Consider the following 24,504-nt stretch of genomic DNA (forward strand, 5'->3'; position numbering starts at 1 on the left):
GTGACAGTGTGAAACTGTCTCAAAAAAAAAAACAACAAAAAATTAACTGCTTAATGGCTGGACATGGTGGCTCACACCTGTAATCCCAGCACTTTGGAAGGCCAAGGAGGGTGAATCACCTTAGGCCAGAAGTTCAAGACCAGCTTGGTCAACATGGTGAGACCCCTTTTCTACTAAAAATGCAAAAATTAGCTGGGCACAGTGGCATGCGCCTGTAATCCCAGCTACTCAGGAGGCTGAGGCAGGAGAATTGCTTGAGCCCAGAAGGTGGAGGTTGCAGTAAGCTGAGATCATGCCTTTGCACTCCAGCCTGGGCGACAGAGCAAGACTCCATCAAAAAAAAAAAAAAAAGGAAATTAACTGCTCAAATATTTAGAGGAGAAGCCCTATTTTCCTAATATTTCTTTGACTTGAGGAATAACACAGCTTTGTGTGACATGCTAATTTCTTCTACAAGAGCTAAAGATGTAATTCTTGTTCAGTGCATGAATGATCTTATTGATAGATGGCACATTTTTGGTCACTATTAACATGATGTTGAAAATGTGTGGTACCAAATAATTTTGAGTTCAGAAGTCATTTTTAAAGTAAACTTAAAATTTTAAATATGTGAAGCTGGCACAATTCTTTGAATAGTCACCTTTTCTGTATAGTTTTTTCTGTTTATTTAGAAATTTTTCATTTTGGAGTATTCACTCAAAAGAGCATATAAGTCTGGGTATGGTGGCTCACACCTGTAATCCCACACTTTGGGAGGCCGAGGCGGGTGGATCACCGGACATCAGGAGTTCGAGATCAGCCTGGCCAACATAGTGAAACCCTGTCTCTACTAAAAATACAAAAATTAGGTGGGTGTGGTGGCATACACCAGTAGTCCCAGCTACTTGGGAGGTTGAGACAGGAGAATTGCTTGAACCCAGGAGGCAGAGGTTGCAGTGAGCCGAGATCACGTGACTGTACGCCAGCCTGGGTGACAGAGTGAGACTTTGTCTCAAAAAAGAAAAAAAAAAAAAAAAACAGCCAGCCACAGTGGCTCACACCTGTAATCCCAGCACTTTGGGCGGCCGAGGCAGGTGAGTCACCTGAGGTTAGGAGTTTGAGACAAGCCTGGCCACATGATGAAACCCTGTCTCTACTAAAAATACAAAAATTAGCCAGGCGTGGTGGTGTGTGCCTGTAGTCCCAGCTACTCAGGAGTCTGAGTCAGGAGAATTACTTGAACCTGGGAGATGGAGGTTGCAGTGAACTGAGATTGCACCAGTGCACTCCAGCCTAGGCGACAGAGTGAGACTCTGTCTCAAAAAAAAGAAAGAAAAGAAAAAAAGAGCATATAAAATGTAAAGATACGGTGAAGAATAATAAAATGGAAACTATTGATTCATCTTTTACTAATTATTGACCCTAGTCAATTATTTATTTATTTTTTTCCTTTATATCTGTTCTATCTTCTCTCTCTCTGTCTTTAAATTTGAAGCTCACAGGCATTGCTGAGCATTGATAATTAGGGCAAACAAGATTGCAGGTCTATGGTAACATACAGTCTGTCCTGGCAATAATAGCAAGCATTGCCATTCATTCATTTATTTATTTATTTAGAGATGGAATCTCACTCTGTTACCCAGGCTGGAGTGCAGTCACATGATCTTGGCTCACTGCATCCTCTGCCTTCCCAGTTAAAGTGATTCTCCTGCCTCAGCCTCCCAAGTAGCTGGGATTACAGATATGTGCCACCACGCCTGACTAATTTTGTATTTTTAGTAGAGATGGAGTTTCACCATGTTGGTCAGGCTGGTCTCGAACTCCTGACCTCACGTGATCCACCTGCCTTGGCCTCCCAAAGTCCTGGGATTGCAGATGTGAGCCACCGCACCCAGCCACCTATAATTTAGTAGGGAATAGTTCTAAATTCCTTGGATATCTGCTAACTGTAGTTCAGATAGCTGTTTAACTGCCAACAAGTTGGAAATTTCAGTGAAGTCATCCTTTAAAAAAACATAACTTGGGACTTTGGTAATACTTTCCACTGCTTTTTGAATGCTCCTTTTTACATTTTTATCCTAAATTATAAAGTAAGTGTGATATTTGGGCTGTTTCTTTTGCAGAAAGAATTAGGACTTTTTCTTTGAAAAGCAAATTGCAGCAGATTTGAATCAATATAAAAGGTTGAAATTAGTAGGAGAGAAAGAGCAAAAAGCACTAAATAACTTCAACTTGAGAACATACAGTTTCTTTTTAAGAGTTCTGGGCAATTTGAAGTAAATCCACAGATGACCTCAGGCGGTAGATGTGTGAATTGTGGTGGAGGGAGAAAGCATGTAGCCATGAAATAACTCAAGGCGGGATACTAATTTTACAGAACTGAAACTCCTTTAATTTCCACAATTAACACCAATAAAAGACAATCTTAACTTATTTTTTCAACTAGATATGAAGAAGCCGAAGTCCGGAAAAAACTTGAGGAAAAGGACAGGCAGGAGGAAGCACAGCGGCTACAACAGAAAAGGCAGGAAACAGGAAGAGAGGATGGTGGCACGTTGGCTAAAGGTTCTTTGGAGAATGTATTGGATTCCAAAGACAAAACCCAAAAGGTATTTCAAATTTAATGTGTGAGTTAAAAGACCATTTCTGCTTGTCAGATGATTTGCTTAAAAAGAGTTGAGATACCACTATAAAGTTCTTTTAGGCAACAAGGATAAAATTTAATGTTTTAATTAGAAATTTATTTAAGGCTGGGCATGGTGGCTCACGCCTGTAATCCCAGCACTTTGGGAGGCCGAGGCAAGCAGACCACCTGAGGCCGGGAGCTCGAAACCAGCCTGGCGAATGTAGTGAAACCCCATCTCTGCTAAAAATACGAAAGTTAGCTGGATGTGGTGGCGCGCCCCTGTAGTCCCAGCTACTAGAGAGGCTGAGGTGGGAGAATCGCTTGAACCCGGGAGGCAAAGGCTGCAGTGAGCCGAGATCGTACCATTGCACTCCAGCCTGGGCAACAGAGCAACTCTGTCTCGAAAAAAAGAAAATAATTTGAATTAAATATTCTAGCCTCAGTTGACTTCAGATTTTTCTATGAATTTCTATAGCAATATTTTCTGTGCGTTAATTCATTAAAAACGAATTAATGCACAATATTTTCTGTGCATTAATTTGTTTTTATTAGAAGTTAATTCTAATAAACTTAATTAGAGCAATAGAAAGATCATTTGAGCTGAGCTGTGATTTATTATATCTGCATCTGGTTCTATGTCAAAACTTTTTTAACCACTCTGGGACTGTTTTCATGTTTCCCAAATTATAGTATTGAAATAGACGATTTTTAAGTTTCTTCTTTCTAATCATGTAATTTACATTAAAAGATTTAGTATACTACTTTGGTACCAAAGCTTTTATCTGTTTCTGAGGTCTCATTCTTTTCATTCTTTTTCGTTTGCTTTCTCCTCTTTTTTCTCCCCTAGTGTTCCCCTTTCTCTCTCTCTCTCTTTTTTTTTTTTTTTTTTTTTTTTTTTTGGAGACAGTCTCATTCTTGTCGCACAGGCTGGAGTGCAATGGCGTGATCTTGGCTCACTGCAACCTCCACCTCCTGGGTTCAAGCGATTCTCCTGCCTCAGCTTCCCAAGTAGCTAGGATTACACCCGCCACCACATTTGGCTAATTTTTGTATTTTTAGTAGAGACGGTGTTTCACCATGTTGGCCAGGCTGGTCTCCAACTTCTGACCTCCAGTGATCTGCCCGTCTCAGCCTCCCAAAGTGCTGGGATTACAGACCTGAGCCATCGCGCCTGACTTTTTTTTTTTTGAGACAGAGTTTCACTCTGTTGCTCAGGCTGGAGTGTAGTGGTGGGATCTCACCTTGCTGCAACCTCTGCTTGCTGGGTTCAACTAAGTCTCCTAGGCCTCAGCCTCCTCAGTAGCTGGGATTACAGGCACCCACCACTACCCCCAGCTAATTTTCATATTTTTAGTAGAGATGGGGTTTCACCATGTTGGCCAGGCTGTTCTTGAACTTCTGACCTTAAGCGGTCTGCCCACCTTGGCCTCCCAAAGTGCTAAGATTACAGGAGTGAGCCACCGCGCCTGGCTTCTCTCCCATTTTTTCGCATCTGTTTAGTGACTACTTGTGGTCTTTTCAGCTACATCATCTCTTTGCCAAAAGCCATCAGTGACTTAGTCTGTAGCTACCAGCTATCACTGTACCTCCCTTCCTTTACCTCCTTGGAAACTATCCTTCCTAAAATATAAGTTGAAATCCATGGGAAAATTTCTGCTTTGATTTTTTTTCTTAGGCGTTTTGTAGCTTTTAGTTGTCATTCCATGTGGACAACTAAAAAGTCGTTGTTGCCTGGGTGTGGTGGCTCACACCTGTAATCCCAGCACTTTGGGAGGCCAACATGGGTGGGTCATTTGAGTCCAGGAATTTGAGACCAGCCTGGGCAACATGGAAAACCCCATCTCTACAAACTTTTTTTTTTTTTTTTTTTTTTTTTTTTTTTTTTTTTGAGACGGAGTCTCGCTCTGTTGCCCAAACTGGAGTGCGGTGGCCGGATCTCAGCTCACTGCAAGCTCCGCCTTTCGGGTTCACGCCATTCTCCTGCCTCAGCCTCCCGAGTAGCTGGGACTACAGGCGCCCGCCACCTCGCCTGGCTAGTTTTTTTGTATTTTTTAGTAGAGACGGGGTTTCACCGGGTTAGCCAGGATGGTCTCGATCTCCTGACCTTACAAACTTTTTTTTTTAGAAATGGAGTTTCACTTTTGTTGCCCAGGCTGGAGTGCAGTGGTACAATCTCAGCTCACTGCAACCTCCACCTCCCGGGTTCAAGCGATTCTCCTCCCTCAGCCTTCCAAGTAACTGGAATTATAGGCATGCACCACCATGCCCGGCTAATTTTATATTTTTAGTAGAGACGAGGTTTCTCCATGTTGGTCAGGCTGGTCTTGAACTCCCAGCCTCAGGTGACCCGCCCACCTTGGCCTCCCAAAGTGTTGGGATTACAGGGGTGAGCCACCACGCCTGGCCTCTACAAACATTTTTTTTTTTAAATTAGCCAGTTGTGGTAGTGCACACCTGTGGTCCCAGCTACTCAGGAGGCTGAGGTGGGAGGATCACTTGAGCCCAGGAGGTCCAGGCTGCAGTGATCATGCATCTGCACTCCAGCATGAGCATTAGAGTGAGACCCTATCTCAAAAAAAAAGGTCTAAGTGGGTCCTTTGTTTCCCCATCTGTAAAATGAGTTAGTACCTTACAGGATTATCCCAGGTTGTCTTGGTTAAAAAATGTAAACTACGTAGGCCAGGCACAGTGGCTCACGCCTATAATCCCAGCACTTTGGGAGGCTGAGGCAGGCGGATCACAAGGTTAAGAGATCAAGACCATCCTGCCAACATGGCAAAACCCCATCTCTACTGAAAATACAAAAATTAGTTGGGCGTATAGCACGCACCTGTAGTCCCAGCTACTTGGGAGGCTGAGGCAGGAAAATTGCTTGAATCCAGGAGGCGGAGGTTTCAATGAGCCAAGATCGTGGCATTGCAATCCAGCCTGGCAACAGAGCGAGACTCCATCTCAAAAAAAAAGTAAACTACATAAGCAATACTTTGTATTAGTTCATTTTGCTTTAATTATGTGGTGGAGGACACTGAATTGGATAGCCAGAATTTTTGTTTAATTGTAAGAAGTACTTTCTAATCAAATTAAATATTAAATTTCTGTAGCAGTTTGTGCTGTTAAATTGTATTTGGTCTTTAATTGAAGTAAATTTTGAGGAAAAGTTCTATGATTCTGAAAGGTTGCTAGTTACTTTAGTTGTTGTCTACTGTCAAAGAAATCTTTTATTATCATTATTATTCTTCTGCATTTTTATAAAAAGCCAGTACTCTGCACACTTCATTTCTTAGAGTTTACGTTTAAGTGAAGTAAATGAAGTATTAAAGTTGAATTTTTTGTGTCTATGAAAGTTGAAACTTTTTTTTCCCCCTATGCAATAGAGCAATGGTGAAAAGAATGAAAAATGTGAGACCAAAGAGAAAGGTAAGTGTGTACAGAAAGAGGAAGTTGTTTTAGGTTCTGACTGAGATCTTTTAATCAGAATAAGCATCAGGTTTTATACAGTGAGATTGTCAGCATTGTTGTCTAATCTCTGTGTAAGCTTCATCATTTTTCCTAGTCTGTACGATTATACTGAAAATGTCTGAGGCTATTTTTATGTATTTATGGGGGATATTTGATGAATAATTTTAACCTTGCATGTTAAACTGGTAATACGCAGTTGAAAAATGTCAAAACCAAAGCTTGTACTTGTTTTCTTTTCAAGACGCAGTTTAGCAATAATGGCTAAGAGCATGGACTCTCAGAAATCAAACTAAGTTTGAATACTGGTTCCTCCTCTCCCTTTCTGTGTAGTTTTCAGCATGTTACTTAAACATTCTGCCTTTGTTTCCCTGTCTGTAAAGTGGAGATTATTATTTCATAGGGTTGTTGTGAGAGTTGAATGAACTAATATATGCAAATTCTTAGAATACATGGTAAACTTTAAGTAGGTCTTATTATCATTTATGACTAGGTTGTAGATTTAATTTTTTCTCCCCACATCCATCCTGTGGTCAAAGACTAAATTATTTAAGAGTCATTTACATCCCCCTTAAAAAAAAAAATCCAGGCCAGGTGCAGTGGCTCATGCCTGTAATCCCAGCACTTTGGGAGACTCAGGCAGGAGGATTGCTTGAGCCCGGGAGTTCAAAACCAGCCTAGGTAACATGGTGAAATCCCTGTCTCTACAAAAAATACAAAAATTAGCTGAGTGTGGTGGTGCACACCTGTAGTCCCATCTACTTAGGAGGTTGAGGTGGGAGAACTACTTGAGCCCAGGAGGTTGAGGCCTCAGTGAGCCATGATCACACCACTATACTCCAGCCTATGACAATGAGACCCTGTCTCAAATCCAAACCAGTAATATGGAAGTTATCCATAGGTGGTGTTGACGCTCTAGTGACAAATATGTGACCTAAACAAGACAGCAAATTCTCTTCATCTACTAGAGACATTTTCCTCTCAGAAAAGGTTTACCTTTTCTGCAGCCATACCACCTAATGCTCCTGATCTCAGAAGCTAAGTGGGATTGGGCCTGGTTAGTACTTGGATCAGAGAAAAGGTTGAATTTAAACATAATTATAGGTAATAGTAAAATAAATTCTGTACTTAAAATATTTTCATACAACAATTATAAAAATAAATTGAGTGTGCTATAAGGTACTTCCCTAAAAGTTATTACTGATTCATTCCAAGATTAGTTTTTATGCATTCGTTCCTTTGTATTTCATCCTGCTTAAATGTCCTTCTCAGTGGTTTGTTATCAGCTTTTTTGGTCTGTTTTGTTAGCTTAACACTTGATGGCTAGAGATGGAAGGAGGATGATTATTAGCAGCTATAGGTCTTTTAGCATAGGAGCTACTAAGACTACTTTTCTTCTCACAGCTTACTGCTGAAACAGCTTTTTATATAATCTCAACTCTTGTAGTGCCTTTTAATCTTTCGCTTCAGTAGGGCTAAGGAAAAATAGTAACATAGGGAATATTTATTTTGACAGATTGCCGCCCTCCCCCAAAAGTAAATAAATTAAATATTGCGTTAGCTTTACTTAGTTTCGTTTTTGTTAGCCTTCTTAGAAGGTAAAATAATCTTTTTTCCTTCTGGCTGGGAGCTAACAAATGAACATCAAGTAGAATGAGAATTGGCAAATTTTTCTTAAAGGGATAGATAGTAAACATTTTAGGCTTGGGGAACCTTATGGGGTTGGAGATTCCTGTGGTCTCTGACACAACTATTGATCTCTGCTATTGCCGTATGAAAAAATGTGTAAACAAACTAGTGTGGCAGTGATCCTATAAAAACAGATGGCCATGGTTTTTCAACCTCTGATGTAGAATAGCAAGCTTTTGACTTGTTATTCTAAGAATACTTGGATATCTAAGTTTTTCGAATAGCTACCATAAGACTGCTATCATAGACTTTCTGAATTTACAACCTTTCCAGAATTTTAGAACCATAGATGTTTCTTTCTTCTAGTTAGCATTTTTCTAATGTCTTAATTTTTGAAAACATATTATTTTCCTAAGACACATATATTAATGTCCTTTATTTTATATTGGTAACAGAGTCAATACCAGATGTAGCTGTAAACTCAACAAAGTTTTGATTTTTAAGTCTTTATAAACAGAGCACTGAACTGGTTTCTTGATAAATGTTAAAAACACAAGGCTGGGTGTGTGGCAGCTCACGCCTATCATCCCAGCACTTTGGGAGGCTGAGGTGGGCGGATCACTTGAGGTCAGGAGTTCCAGACCAGCCTAGTGAACATGGTGAAACCCCATATCTACTAAAAATACAAAAATTAGCCAGGCGTGGTAACAGCCTATGTTCCTAGCTACTCAGGAGGCTGAGGCAGGAGAATCACTTGAACCTGGGAGGTAGAGGTTGCATTGAGCCAAGATCATGCCACTGCTCTCTAGCCTGGGTTACAAAATGAGACCCTGTCTCAGGAAAAAAAAACAAGTTATATTTAACGTTAGTTTACAAGATAATAAATGGTATGATTGGGTAGTAAATATATGGCATCCATATATATTCAGTATAATTTGCTCTTCTAGGAAAAGCTGTTTGTCCTATGTTTTGTGATGTCAGCACATCTTATGCTGTTTCTTGTCACTTATACTGTCTCTCTCAATTCCAAGGAGCAATCACAGCAAAGGAACTATACACAATGATGACGGATAAAAACATCAGCTTGATTATAATGGATGCTCGAAGAATGCAGGATTATCAGGATTCCTGTATTTTACATTCTCTCAGTGTTCCTGAAGAAGCCATCAGTCCAGGGTGGGTTACTATGTAGTAAAGTAGTATGTTGCGTAGTAAGTAGTAAACTGTGGATCTTAGTAAATGTTACTACTTAGTATCCAAGCTAAATGTGATAGTCTTTTCCTGGTAACCTTTTAAATCTTTGCCTCTTTTTGTGTGTGGGGGTGGGGAGGGGGAGGTGCGTTTTAGGAGCAGAGGTTTAATAGGCAAAAGAAAGAGAAAGGAGAACAACTCTCTCACTTTGGAGAGTGAGGGGTGCCCAAATGGGACTTCCCTAAATCTTGGCTTTTTAAAGACACACTTAACCCTTTTTGAAGGTTGAAGTTACGGATTTGCTAACTTTTTATTTGGCTATTTTCTCCTATTTGTGATATTTAGAATCTTACCAAAAGACAAATGAAGTTGCCTTTTCCCTTTCTCCCCAAGTGTTTGTTAACTGATTTTTCCTATTATTTTCTGTTTATAAGCATGTGAATCATATGTACCAAATTGATTAAAATTGTGAACTAATTGAATTGTTTTACATATTGAAATTCCCTATATTATCTGTGATAGAAGCTATACAAATACTTTGTGTGTGTGTGTGTGTGCTTAAGTTAAAAGAGTATAGTCTCTAATGCCAGACTCTATTGAAATAACTATCACTTACTAATTGCATTATTACTAGCTAGTGACCTAACATTTCTAAGCTCATGTTTCCATCTGTAAAATGGGGATAATAGTAGAACCTATCTTACAGAGGTTTCAGGAGATTTAAATGAGAAACATTATATACACACACACACACAGACTTTAGCACAGGTCCTGGCATGAGTAAGGACTTAATTTAAAATTTTTTCTTTCTTTTTTGGTAAGGAGGCCTTTAATCTATAAAATAATTTAAAGTGACTTGCATGGGTATATTGTATATTGGAAATCATGGCATAGTGGCAGAGCTAAACCTCCAGATACAGGGCTGTTTTCACTATTTCTAGCATTCTTATATAGATCCTGTTACCTCTCTTGGTCTTGGTTTAAAATTATATATTTTTAAAATTAGATAATAAAATCTGTATAGTTCCTGGCATATTGTAGATGCTTGATAAATGTTGGACCTGAAGCATAGAGTGCTTTGTAAATAAGCTATTTAAAAATTAGCGCTCTTAGGCCAGGCGCAGTGGCTCACACCTGTAATTCCGGCACTTTGGGAGGCCGAGGCACGTGGATCACTTGAGGTCAGGAGTTCCAGACCAGCCTGGCCAACATGGTGAAACCCCATCTCTATTAAAAATACTTTAGCCAGGAGTGGTGGCGGGCACCTATAATCCCAGCTACTTGGGAGGCTGAGGCAGGAGAATAGCATGAACTCGGGAGGTGGAGGTTGCAGTGAGCCGAGATCACGCCACTGCACTCCAGCCTAGGCTACAGAGGGAGACTCCGTCTCATTTAAAAAAAAAAAAAAAAGAGCTCTTTGAGAAAGACGCTGTCAAAGGTGGTGCTGAGCTGTGGTCAGCCCGCTCCTGCTCCTGCTCCTGCTGCACTGCTGTTGCTCTCGCTGAGGAACCAGTTGGTCAGGAAGCCACGCAGCACCTGTGGCTTTTAAAGATACTGGAAAAACACCCGGGGAGCTGGAGGTGGCAGTTCACTGATTTAGAATCACTCTTCATGAGCCACAGCATAAAATCCCTGGAGAAGGTGTGTGTTGACTTGATCAGAGGAGCAAAGAACAAGAGTCTCAAAGTGAAAGAACCAGTTCAAATGCCTGCTAAGACTTTGAGAATCGCTACAAGAAAAACTCCTTTTGGTGACTGTTCGAAGACATGGGATCATTTCCAGATGAGAATCCACAAACAACTCATTAACTTGCACATCCCTTCTGAGATTGTTAAGCAGATTACTTCCTTCAGTACTGAGTCAGGAGTTGAGGTGGAAGTCACTATTGAAGATGCTTAAGTCAACTATTTTAATAAATTGATTACCAGTTGTTAAGAAAAATTAGAGTGCTCAGTCTAATTAAACATGTGAATATATTCCCAGGATTTGAATAGACAAAGTTATAATTAGTCTTTGGGTGGTCTAATCTGTATTAACAGAGAGCTGGTGGTCTTTATTATTGGGTTTACATGGAAGTTTCCCAAAATGTGAGATTTGGACTACTATGAAACTCAAGATTATTTTAGGTTGAAGATTAAAGAACAATGAAATGCACACTGAGAAAATTACTCCCTTTTAATTTATGTTATAGTCCTTTTGAGTCAGTTTAAAGGAGTTTCAGTTTGGTGCTAGTACATCTTTTAAATACTTGCTTATCTCTCTAACTGAAGGGAACAGGTCTCAGAGCTTTCTGTAGGTAACAGTACCTACAACTAGCCGATAGTGATTACTGTATTTTTTCATTATCTATTTTTATTTATTTATTTTTGAGACAGGGTCTCACTCTGCCTGGGCTGGAGTGCAGTGGCATGATTACGGCTTACTGCAGCCTTGACCTCCTGGGTTCAGGTGATCCTCTCACTTCAGCCTCCTGGGTAGCTGGAACTGCAGGCACACGCCACCATGCCCAGCTGATTTTTGTATTTTTTGTGTAGAGACGGGGTTTTGCGACATTGCCCAGACAGGTCTCAAACTCCTGGGCTCAAACCATCCTCCCACCATAGCCTCCCAGAGTGCTGGGATTATAGATGTGAGCCATTGCATGCGGCCTATCTCTTCTTAAAAGTTTAAGCTTTTTATTTTATTGTATTTATTTTAAATTTTTTAATTTTTATTTTATTTATTTATTTATTTATTTATTTACTTATTTATTTATTTATTTTTGAGATGGAGTCTTGCCCTGTCGCCCAGGCTGGAGTGCAATGGTGTGATCTCAGCCAACTGCAACCTCCGCCTCCCGGGTTCAAGAGATTCTTCTGCCTCAGCCCTGAGTAACTGGGATTACAGGCATGCACCACCTTGCCCAGCTAATTTTTTAATTTTTTGTAGACACTGGGTTTCACCATGTTGGCCAGGCTGGTCTTGAGCTCCTGACCTCAAATGATCCACCTGCCTTGGCCTCCCAAAGTGCTGGGATTACAGATGTGAGCCAGCCACTGTGCCTGGCGCGCGCCCTCCCCCCCCCCCCCCAACTTTTTTGAGACAGGGTCTCACTGTGTTGCTTAGGCTGGAGTGCAGTTGTACAATCTTGGCTCAGTGCAACCTCTGCCTCCCAGGTTCAATTGATGCTCATGTCTCATATCTCCTCCCAAGTGACTGGGATTACAGGTGTACGCCACCACACCGGCTAATTTTTGTGTTTTCAGTAGAGACAGGGTTTCACTATGTTGGCCAGGCTGGTCTTGAACTCCTGGCCTCAAGTGATCCACCTGCATCGTCTTCCCAAAGTGCTAAGATTACAGGTGTGAGCCACGGTGCCCAGCCTGTTTCTTTTTTAAACTTTTCTTTTAGGTTTGGTGGTACATGTGAAGGTTTGTTACATAGGTAAATGTGTCACAGGGGTTTGTTGTACATACATATTTTATCACTGAGGTATAAGCTTGGTACCCAATAGTTAAATCTTTTCTGCTCCTCTCCCTCCTCTTAAAACTCCCCCCTCAAGTAGACCCCAGTGTCTGTTGTTTCCTTCTTTGTGTTCATAAGTTCTTACCATTTAGCTCCCATATTCTTAACTTTTAATATATTATAGTATATATACCGAAGTACTCCTGTCCTAAGCATCTAACCCAATGAATTTTCATTAACTGAGTGCACCCACTTAATTAGCATCCAGACCAAGAAACATAACATTATCATCCCTCCTGAACCCAGTACACCTCCTGTAAGTTACTACCCGTATCCCGCTGCCCAAGGAAACCACGAACTTCTAATGGAATATATTCTTTTTGTCTGCTTTTGTACTTTATATAAATGGAATTTACAATATGTAGTCTTTTATATCTGTCTTCTATACTCAACCTATGTTCGTGACAGTCATCTCTGTTATTGTGTGTAGTTGTAGTTTGTTCATTCTCATTGCCAGTATGGTGTTCTGTTGTGTGACTATAGCACAGTTTACTTAAATATTTTATTTATCTTCAGATGTACCTTTTACTTATTGGATATGATGCTGTTTTTTCATGTATTTAGGGCCATACAATTTCCTATTAAATTTATTTAAGTAAAAAAGTATTTTTTATTAAATTAATTAAATTTAATAAAGGACAAGTAGAGCAGAGTTAAAGCAAATTGTGAAGGTGGTACATAAAAGACAGAAGTTTGAGAAATGTTGGCGGATACTGTTGTTTCCAAAAGTGTTTTCTGTAGAATACTAATCCTGAAAACAGTATTTAGGTAAATATACCCCAGGGTTGGAAATAGTCTTTAAGAATATCACATTTTATTTTTTTTCCTTCTTTGTTGACCAAGCATCCTTCTGATCTGTGTGTATCAGGAGAGGATATTATTAGACAATAGTTTATATTTATTCTACTTTACTTCCTAGAAGATACAGTAACAATATTATATAGGAACTGGATTTTAAAATTAAAATGATCTTAATTATTTGGTTTTACTTGTGGATAAAAGTTGTACCAGTCCTGCCCAGCTTGCCAGTATCATCAGTTAAATATTGAAATGCCACTATATACTAAGTGCTTTGCTAAGAATAATATGGAGCTCCTTACCCAGAGGCATGAATCTGTATTATTCACTCATTCAATTATTAAACCAATTTTTTTGAGACGGAGATCTTGCTCTGTCGCCCAGGCTGGAGTGCAGTGGTGTGATCTTGGCTCACTGCAACCTCTACCTCCCAGGTTCAAGCTATTCTCCTGCCTCAGCCTCCCGAGTAGCTGGGACTCCCATCATGCACCACCACTTCTAGCTAATTTTTGTATTTTTAATTAGAGACAGGGTTTCGCCGTGTTGGCGAGGCTGGTCTCGAACTCCTGACCTCAGGTGATCTGCCTGCGTTGGCCTCCCAAATGGCTGGGATTACAGGTGTGAGCCACCACGTCCAGCTGAAAAAAAACAGTATTCACTGAACACTTTCTATGGGCTGGGTTACTATGTTCTAAGTGCTGGGCTAAGCCATTGAACAGACAAAAAATTGTCTTAGGAGCTTTTAACAGAGAGGTGAGATAGGTAAGACACACAATAAAAGCTTGCAATGTTTAGCTTTTCTTTTTCTTTTTTTTTTTTGAGACGGAGTCTCGCTCTGTCACCCAGGCTGGAGTGCTGTGGCCGGATCTCAGCTCACTGCAAGCTCCGCCTCCCGGGTTCACGCCATTCTCCTGTCTCAGCCTCCCGAGTAGCTGGGACTACAGGCGCCGCCACGTCGCCCGGCTAGTTTTTTGTAGTTTTTAGTAGAGACGGGGTTTCACCGTGTTAGCCAGGATGGTCTCGATCTCCTGACCTCGTGATCCGCCCGACTCGGCCTCCCAAAGTGCTGGGATTACAGGCTTGAGCCACCGCGCCGGCCTGTTTAGCTTTTCTTATGTGGAGTGCCATGGAAATGGGAATGTTGTGTGTGCGTATGTGTGTGTGTGTGTTTAGAAAGGCCTCACAGAGAAGTTATTAGCAAATCTTGAAGAAATAAGGGAAATGAATAATGCAGCTATCTGGGGGAAGAGGATTCCAGACAGAAAAAGCAAGAGCAGAGGCCCTTAGGGAAGAGCATGCCTGGATGAACCAGGAATAACAAGGAAGCTAGTAGCTGGAGCGAGTAAAGGGGGCTAGTAGTTAGAGATGACGACGTTAAGGCTTGGGGGTGTATGTCTGTGGCAGGCCATTGTAAGGACTTTAGCTTTTTTTTTTTTGATACGGAGTCTCGCTCTGTCGCCCAGGCTAAAGTGCAGTGGCACAATCTTGGCTCACTGCAACCTCCACCTCCTGGGTTCAAGCAATTCTCCTGCTTCAGCCTCCTCAGTAGCTGGGATTACAGGTGCCTGCCACCACGCCCGGATAATTTTTGTGTTTAGTAGAGATGGGGTTTTACAATGTTGGCCAGACTGGTCTTGAATTCCTGACCTCAGGTAATCCACCCACCTCGGCCTCCCGAAGTGCTGGGGATTACAGGTGTGAGCCACCACGCCCAGCCGGACTTCAGCTTTTATGTGAGCAAACGATGATGTGAACGTTATGCTTTAAGGTAGAGTTGGTGTTATTCACAGTTGACATTTTTAAGAGGCAGCATAGCAGAGCACATGTACATGAGCCAGATTGCCTGAATTTTAATTCTGGCTCCACTTATCTTGAGCGAGTCACTTAACCTGTTTGTGCCTCACTTTCCCCAAAATAGCAATAATAATGTTTGTCTTACAGGATTGTTGTGAAGACTTAATGAGTTCAATGAGAATAAAGCGTTTAGAACAGTATCTGGCACATGGTAAATGCTATATGTGTTTGTTGAATGAACATCCTGGTATATGGTGGACTATTATATAGGTATAAGAGAACTGAAATATGAATAATATTACCTAGTTTATATTTGGCTGAAAGAGGAGCTCATAATTTTCTCTGTTTTCAGTTTTGCGCCCCCCACTTTTTTTTAAAGGGTCAGAATGAAAAGAATTCAGTCTTCTTTTAGTCTCCAATAGCTACTAAAACTATGTTCCAATATTATACAGTAGTAAAGGGGTTAAACATTTTAGGCTGTTTAATATCTTAATATATAATCTCACCTTAGAAAGGAATCTACTTAAAATTTCCTGTGGTGTGGTCAAGACTGTAGAACAAAACTGAGTGTCTTCTGTTAGTATATTAGGACCTCTTGTTGACTTTTGCCCCAGTTTCAATGTTAATACATTTCAGAGTCACTGCTAGTTGGATTGAAGCACACCTCCCAGATGATTCTAAAGACACATGGAAGAAGAGGGGGAATGTGGAGTATGTGGTACTTCTTGACTGGTTTAGTTCTGCCAAAGATTTACAGATTGGAACAATTCTCCGGAGTCTGAAAGATGCACTTTTCAAGGTTTGCAAGTTTCATTGTTAGTTTATTGTAATTGCAGGGCACCTCTGGTTGTTAGAAAGGCATGTTAACTAGTTGTTTATCTTAAATACTGAAAAGATTGATCATGCTTTTTTTTTTTTTTTTTTTGGACACTGAGTCTCACTTTGTTGCCCAAGCGGTAGTACAGTGGTGTGATCTCAGCTCACTGCAATCCTCTGCCTCCCAGGTTCAGGTGATTCTCATGCCTCAGCCTCCTGAGTAGCTGGGACTACAGGTGTGAGCCACCACACCCGGCTAATTTTTTATTTTTAGAGAGGGGGTTTCACCATGTTGGCCAGGCTGGTCTCAAACTCCTGACCTCAGGTGATCCACCTGCCTTGGCCTCCCAGAGTGCCGGGATTACAGGCTTGAGCAGCCACTTTGATTGTAGAATTTTTTATAAATTCAGGTTTAAAAGATTTGTTTTGGCTGGGCGTGGTAAAATTAAAACTTAGGTGGGAAAAGATCTTATAAGATAACAAGGCAGGGCCAGGCGTGGTGGCACTTTGGGATCCCGGCACTTGGGGAACCTGAGGTGAGCGGATCACCTGAGGTCAGGAGTTCGAGACCAGCTTGACCAACATAGAGAAACCTCGTCTCTACTAAAAAAATTAGTCGGGCATGGTGGTGTGCGCCTGTAATCCCAGCTACTCAGGAGGCTGAGGTAGGAGAATCGCTTGAACCCGGGAGGTGGAGGTTGTGGTGAGCCAAGATCATACCATTGCACTCCAGCCTGGGCAACAAGAGCAAAACTCTGTCTCACACACACACACACAAAAAAGATTACAAGGCAGAAGACAGGCAGAAATATTTACAACACACATGGCAGTGGTTTAAAATACCTAAAATCCAAAGAGCTTTTACAAGTAAGAAAAATACTTAAGATAAAATAGTAAAATAAGTTGTGCACACAGATAGCCATGAACAGAAAGTGAAATGCAAGTGGACTTAACCATAAAAATGAGCAGCTTTACTAGTATCAGATAAATGCATATTAAAACGAGTGCCATTTTCATGGATCAAGTTAACAAAGGTTTAAAAAATAATACGGTTGTCCCTCAGTATCTGTGGGGGATTGGCGCTAGGACCCCCCACAAATACCAAAATCCATGAATATTCAAGTTTCTTACATAAAATGGTATAGTATTTGCATATAAACTACACATATTCTCTCACATACTTTAAATCCTCTGTAGATTCCTTATAACTAATAAAAAGTGCTCTGTAAATAGTTGTTACACCATATTTTTTGGCGAATAGTGACAAGAAAAAAGTCTGTATATGCTCAGTACAGACATACCTATCATAGGCCTAACTATATATTTTGAAAATTTATTTGTTTTAATTTTAATTTTAATTTTTAGAGACAAAGTTTTTCTCAGTCACCTAGACTCGAGTGCCATGGCACAATCATAGCTCACTGCAGACTTGAACTCCTGGCTCAAGTGATCCCACTGCCTCAGCCTCCTGAGTAGCTGGGACTACAGGTGCGCACCATGCCTGGGTAATTTTTTTAAAATTTCTAGTAGGGACAAGGTATTGCTATGTTGCCCAGGCTTGTCTCAAAGTCCTGGCTTCAAGCATGCCTCCCACCTTGACCACCCAAAGTGTTGGGATTACAGGCGTGCGCCACTGTGTTGGGCATCTAAGTATATTTTTTATTTTATTTTATTTTATTTATTTTTTGAGATGGTGTCTCACTCTGTCACCCAGGCTGGAGTGCAGTGGTGCAATCTTGGCTCACTACAACCTCCGCCTCCCAGGTTCAAGCAATTCTCCTGCCTCAGCCTTTCCAAATAGCTGGGATTACAGGTGCCCACCACCACACCTGGCTAATTTTTGTAGTTTTAGTGGAGACAGGGTTTCACCTTGTTGGCGAGGCTGGTCTCGAACTCCTTACCTCAAGTGATCTGCCCACATCGGCCTCCCAAAGTGCTGGGATTACAGGCGTGAGCCACCTTGCACGCACGGCCCATCTAAGTATATTTTAAGTCTGGTTGGTTGAATCTTACGAATACAAGGGGACTCACTGTACTCAGTTCAACTTGTTAAACTATTTTTTTCTGTAATTCTTATTTTTTGAATTATAAAATTTCTTTTTACCTATTGTTTTTTGAAGACATATCTTACTCTGTTGCCCAGGCCGAAGTGCAGTGGTGCCATCCCAGCTCACTGTAGCCTTGACATCCTGGGCTCAGGCAGTCCTCCAGCTCAGCCTCCTGAGTAGCTGAGGTGTGCATCACCATCCTAGCTAATTTTATTTTATTTTATTTTTGTAGAGATGATATTTCACTACGTTGCCCAGGCTGGTCTTGAAACTCCTGTACTCAAACAATCTTCTTGCCTCAGCCTCCCAAAGTGCTGGTATTACAGGTGCGAGCCACCACACCCAGTTAATTTGTTAAATTATTAACAATGATAGCACTGAATGCTGGTGAGCATGTGGTGAGAAGAAAACTCGTTCTGCTGGTAGGAGGGTCAGTTGATTGCCCTTCAGAAAGGCAGTCTTAAAAGCCTTAGAACAATTCACGCTATGACATAGGGAACCCAGAAATATACCTAAGTATGGGACAATTATATGAAACTGCCAGTATTCAACTGGCATTGACCTACAAATGGCAGTTCGGCAATTTCATAAAGTTCAAACTAAGATATGTGAATGATTAGTGTATGATAAAGGTGACATAAATCATTGAGGAAAAGATGGATTGAAATGAATGGTTTGGGGACAACTGCCTAGCCAGTAAATAAAAGAGAATGGATCCCTACCTTATTTCTTAGACCAAGCTACATCTCAAATGAATAAAAGATATAAATGTATAGATTGAAACAGCAAACTATTAGGAGAAAGCATTGGTATTTTTTATTACCTTGATATCAAACCAAGATGTCATAAAGGAAAATGAAGACTGTTTATGGCTGGTCGCAGTGGCTCACGCCTATAATCCCAGCACTTTGAGAGGCTGAGGCAGGTGGATCACTTGAGGTCAGGAGTTGGAGACCAGCCTGGCCAACATGACGAAACCCCATCTCTACTAAAAGTACAAAAATTTGCCGGGCATGGTGGTGGGTGCCTGTGATCCCAGCTACTGAGGAGGCTGAGGCAGGAGAATTGCTTGAACCCAGTGGGCAGAGGTTGCAATGAGCCAAGATCGCGCCACTTCACTCCAGCCTGGGCAAAAGAACGAAACTCCATCTCAGAAAGAAAAGACATTTAATTGTGTTTAAAAAACAAACAAGGCCGGGCGCGGTGGCTCAAGCCTGTAATCCCAGCACTTTGGGAGGCCGAGACGGGCGGATCACGAGGTCAGGAGATCGAAACCATCCTGGCTAACACAGTGAAACCCCATCTCTACTAAAAATACAAAAAACTAGCCCGGCGAGGTGGCGGCGCCTGTAGTCCCAGCTACTCGGGAGGCTGAGGCAGGAGAATGGCGTGAACCTGGGAGGCGGAGCTTGCAGTGAGCTGAGATCTGGCCACTGCACTCCAGTCTGGGTGACAGAGCGAGACTCCGTCTCAAAAAAAAAAAAAAAAAAACAAAAAACAAAAAAAAACATAAAGTAAAGTAAAAATCAGGAAAAATGTTGGCAATATGTATGACAAAGACCTTTTTCCCCTAATATTCAGAGTACATTCACTGTTTACTAAAAAAATTGCAAATAACTATAGAAAAGGGGGCAAAGGATGCAATTATTAAATAATTAAGTCATAGAACAATATAAATGCATAGTAAATAAATGAAAAAATGTCCAACTTCACTAATAAAGAAATGCTCATTAAGGCCGGGCATGGTGGCTCAAGCCTGTAATCCCAGCACTTTGGGAGGCCGAGGCGGGCGGATCACAACATCAGGAGATCGAGACCATCCTGGCTAACACGGTGAAACCCCGTCTCTACTAAAAAATACAAAAAAAACTAGCCCGGCAAGGTGGCGGGCGCCTGTAGTCCCAGCTACTCGGGAGGCTGAGGCAGGAGAACGGCGTGAACCTGGGAGGCGGAGCTTGCAGTGAGCCGAGATCCGGCCACTGCACTCCAGCCTGGGCGACAGCACGAGACTCCGTCTCAAAAAAAAAAAAAAAAAAAGCTCGTTAAAACAAGATACCATTTTATGTTCATCAGTTTTGTAAAAATTATAAAGATGTATAATGGGCATTCTCATATCCTGTTGGTTAAGTGTATAAATTGGTATAGCCTTTCTGAAGGGCAGCTGGGCATCATATTAAACCAGCAATTCTACTCCTAGGTAATTATCCTTAAGAAATTTATAAATATAAATATATATAATTTTTTTTCCCCCTCAAGACGAAGTCTCACTCTTATCCCCTAGGCTGGAGTACAATGGCGCGATCTCAGCTCACTGCAACCTCCACATCTTGGGTTCAAGCAATTCTCTTGCCTCAGCCTCCCAAGTAGCAGGGATTATAGGTGCCTGCCACCACGCCCAGCTAATTTTTGTATTTTTAGTAGAGACGGGTTTTCACCGTGTTGGTCAGGCTGGTCTCAAACACTGACCTCAGGTGATCCTCCCGCCTCGGCCTTCCAAAGTGCTGGGATTACAGGCGTGAGCCACCATGCCCAGCCAATGCATTTATATATATTTTTAAGTGACCATTTCTAAGATTAGCAATCTGTTGAAAACCTTAAAATGTTCATGTACCTTAGCTTAAGCAACTCCCTTTCTGGGAATTTTCCTTAAGGAGGTGACTAGGTATGTGCATGTATCAGGATCTTTTGTGTTTATTTCAGCATGCTTATAATTAAATGGGGAAAAAAACCCAAATGATTGACTGAATTTTAAGGTGTGTGTGTAAAGTAGAATAGGCCATGCGCAGTGGCTCACACCTATAAATCCCAGCACTTTGGGAGGCTGAGCCAGGTTGATCACTTAAGCCCAGGAGTTTGAGACCAACCTGGGCAATGTGGCGAAACCCCAGCTCATGAAAAGTACAAAAATAAGCTGGGCGTGGTGGTGCATGCCTGTAGTCCCAGCTACTGGGAAGGCTGAGGTGGGAGGATCAATTGAGCCCAGGAGGTCAAGGCTGCAGTGAGCCATGATTATGCCATTGCATTCCAACTTGGGTGATAGAGCAAGACCTTGTCTCAATCAACCAGTCAATCAGTAGTCAAATATTACCTGGTCATTGCAAATGATGATATAGCTCTGTATTGATGAAAGATGTTCATAGAAAAGCAACATCATAAAGGTTTTATTAAAAATTCTCTGTAAGAGTAAACTCCAGAATGTAAAGTGGTATTGGGGTGGTGATGTTATGGGTCATTTTCGTTTTATATTTAGTAATTTATTTTCTAATTTTTCTTCTAAGATCATTGATTATTTGTATGGTTTTTAAAACCTCACCTATATAACCGTTTTATTTAATGTTGAATTTTGAATTCAGTTCTCATTTTGTCATTATTTAGAAGATAAATCTTGTCATTAAGGGAATAACTTCAAAATTTAGATTTGTTGTGTTTTTAGCTGTTGAAAGATTGCTGCCATATTAAAAATATGATTTCCTTATTTATAGTGGGAAAGTAAAACTATCCTGCGCAATGAGCCTTTGGTTTTAGAGGGAGGCTATGAAAACTGGCTCCTTTGTTATCCCCAGTATACAACAAATGCTAAGGTCACTCCACCCCCACGACGCCAGAATGAAGAGGTGTCTATCTCATGTATGTATGTGAAAATTTTTGTTTAAAATTGCTTTGGTAAAATATACTTTAAAATTGTTTTCACGGTAACATTCTTGGTTGTGTGTGCATTTGTCCTATTAGAGAGCAGTTTGTTTTCAGGCATAAAAATATAAGCCTGGAAGTTCACATTTTCTTTAAGACTGTTGTAATTGTTTTTTCACTTAGTTTACATTTAATTATTACATTAACATGCATGAGAAATGTAAGTACTGTGTATGGGATTTGCTATTCTAAAAAACATTTTTATTTTTGGAATTTTAGTGGATTTTACTTATCCCTCATTGGAAGAATCAGTTCCTTCTAAACCTGCTGCCCAGATACCACCTCCATCTATAGAAGTAGATGAAAATATAGAATTGATAAGTGATCAAAATGAGAGAATGGGACCACTGAATATATCAACTCCAGCTGAACCAGTTGCTGCTTCTAAATCTGATGTTTCACCCATAATTCAGCCAGTGCCTAGTATAAAGAATATTCCACAGGTATGTTCTTGATTTTAACTTTATTCTCGCTTTTGTTTTAATATTAAATATGTAGTATAGCTGGGCACAGTGCCTCACGCCTGTAATCCCAGCACTTCGGGAGGCTAAGAGGGGCGGGGGCGGATCACCTGAGGTCAGGAGTTTTGAGACCAACCTGGCCGACATGGTGAAACCCCCTCTCTACTAATAATACAAAAATTAGCTGGGCATGGTGGTGGGTGCCTGTAATCCCAGCCGTTTGGGAGGCTGAGGCATGAGAATTGTTTGAACCCAGGAAGCGGAGGTTGCAGTGAGTCAAGATTGCACCACTGCACCCCAGCCTGGGTGACAGCAAGACTCTGTCTCAAAAAAAAAAAAAAAAAAAAAAATATATATATATATATATATATATACAGTATAGAAATGAAGTTTAATACATAACCTTTAACATCTTAGAAAAAAGTATCAATGAGAAGAATCTGTATGTTTTGATAAATTTTTTGTTTAAAAATTTTTCATCATAATTCAGTCTTATTGCCATGCCTGTATTAGAGTAGATAATTCAAGGGATTTCCAAGCCAGTTGGCAATCCATTTGCTACATACAATGCCAGTAAAAGATTGCATTACCACAGTGAATTAGAATAGCCCTTTTGGGACTTTTTGTATTATAATTTGACCCATAGTGTTTTCATAAATAGCTTGGCTTACATATGATAGGTATGTGATGTCAGTATTTTGGTTTTAAAACAATAGTTTATTTCCATTTCCTTAGAATTTGACATGCAAATAAACAGGCATGCTTAACAATAATCATTTAAAAGTTTTTAAATAACCAAGACATTACAAATAAAAAAATTTTAGTCTTTATTTCCTTCATTTGGCTTTATTTAAAGAAAGGTTAACTAATGTTCCCCCTCCATGCATTTCCCAATAACATTTTTAGCATTCATTTTTGATTTTTTCCCCAGATATATTTAAAACAGTATTTCACATTTAAAGTGGATGACATTTGATTTGTGGAGCAGGTATTGAATAGAAAATCTGGTAATTTTTTGTTATAAACTGAAGTGGTTCATTTCTTCATTTTTTTAAGGCATTTTAGTATTGCAGAATAAATTGCAGACTAAATAGATGTGATTAAACAACTTTTCTTAAAGGGTAAATTTAGGAAAGTCTGAAAAGAACTTATGTTATTGCATTTCCTTTCAACTTAATCTGTTTAAACCCTAATCCTTTTGTGTCCCAACATAACTTTATAAGATACGTACAGTTTTTTAGACACATTTTGAAGATCTGTGTAAAAAACAGCATGAGTGCCATGGGTCACGTCTGTAATCCCAACACTTTGGGAGGCAGAGGCGAGTGGGTCACCTGAGGTCAGGAGTTCCAGACCAGCCTGGTCAACATGGTGAAACCCCATCTCTTCTAAAAATACAAAAATTAGCCAGGCGTGGTGGTGCGTGCCTGCAGTCCCAGCTACTCAGGAGGCTGAGGCACGACAATCACATGAACCCAGGAAGCAGAGGTTGTAGTGAGCCGATATCGGGCCACTGCACTCCAGCCTGGGTGAGAGTGAGACTTTGTCTCAAAAAAAAATCAGACAGCATGAAAGTTTGTAAATACAAGAGATGGATTCTTCTGATGTTTAGAAGGAGAGATCTGTATAAAATCAGCCACAACATAAGGCAAAATATCATAATTGCTCTACAAGTCGCTGGAGCACAGAGTAAGGAGAATATTCTAGCTGAGAAGATCAAGGACGTCTTCATGGAGGAGACAGTATTTTATCTGGGCTTTAAGAGTAGAATTTGAGGATGGACGAAACAACTGGAAAATTGTATGACCAAAGGGATAGGGCATGCTCTGTGGCCATTGAACAGTTTTGGCATATGTGGGCGCTAGTCTCTGTTGGAGAGAGGAAATTATGATAGTAGATAACATTAGAAGGATGGACAAGAGTCATCAAGAGAGACTTGGATCAAATTTGAATTTTGTCCTGTAGGCACAAAGAACCACTAAAGAATTTTAAACTTGAGAGTAACATGATCATAACTATACTTGTAAGATTAGGGAAAAATAGATCAAGCCACCAAAATGTAAATGGAAACAACATTTATTTTTCTTTCTGTTCCACCTCTTATTGTTAACCTCATCCCCATAGTGGTTCTTCCTACTTTATTCTCAAATACATGAAGAAAAAAAGACAAAGGATTTTTTTTAAGAGGCAGAAGGAGAACAGGAAAAAAATTATTTTTTCTACGCTAACTTCTTTGTTTTTCTTTTTTTTTAAAACAGGGTCTCATTCTCTCACCCAGGCTGGAGTGCAGTGGCACGATCACAGCTCACTGCAGCCTTGACTTCCTGGGTTCAAGCAATCCTCCCACCTCAGCCTCCTGAGTAGCTGGGATTATAGGCACTTGCCACCACGCCCGGCTAATTTTTGTATTTGTTGTAGAGATGGGGTTTTGCCATGTTGGCCAGGATGGTCTTGAACTCCTGACCTCAAGTGATCTACCCAGCTCGGGCTCCCAAAGTGCTGGTATTACAGG

At 40.6% G+C, this 24,504-nt stretch overlaps 1 protein-coding gene and 1 pseudogene across 1 annotated transcript in view; both read left to right on the forward strand.

Annotated features, from left to right (window-relative positions):
• The window catches only part of USP8 (ubiquitin specific peptidase 8), a 79,252-nt gene that overhangs the window by 33,287 nt on the left and 21,461 nt on the right, over positions 1 to 24,504 (forward strand). The window contains 6 exon segments of the mRNA XM_010356606.2: positions 2,426 to 2,588; positions 5,980 to 6,022; positions 8,722 to 8,866; positions 15,614 to 15,776; positions 21,324 to 21,468; positions 21,751 to 21,974. Coding sequence (XP_010354908.1) covers positions 2,426 to 2,588; positions 5,980 to 6,022; positions 8,722 to 8,866; positions 15,614 to 15,776; positions 21,324 to 21,468; positions 21,751 to 21,974 — 883 coding nt within the window.
• Positions 8,877 to 11,281, forward strand: LOC115897434 (annotated as a pseudogene).

Source organism: Rhinopithecus roxellana, chromosome 5 (genome assembly GCF_007565055.1).
Source record: "Rhinopithecus roxellana isolate Shanxi Qingling chromosome 5, ASM756505v1, whole genome shotgun sequence".
Lineage (NCBI taxonomy): Eukaryota > Metazoa > Chordata > Mammalia > Primates > Cercopithecidae > Rhinopithecus > Rhinopithecus roxellana.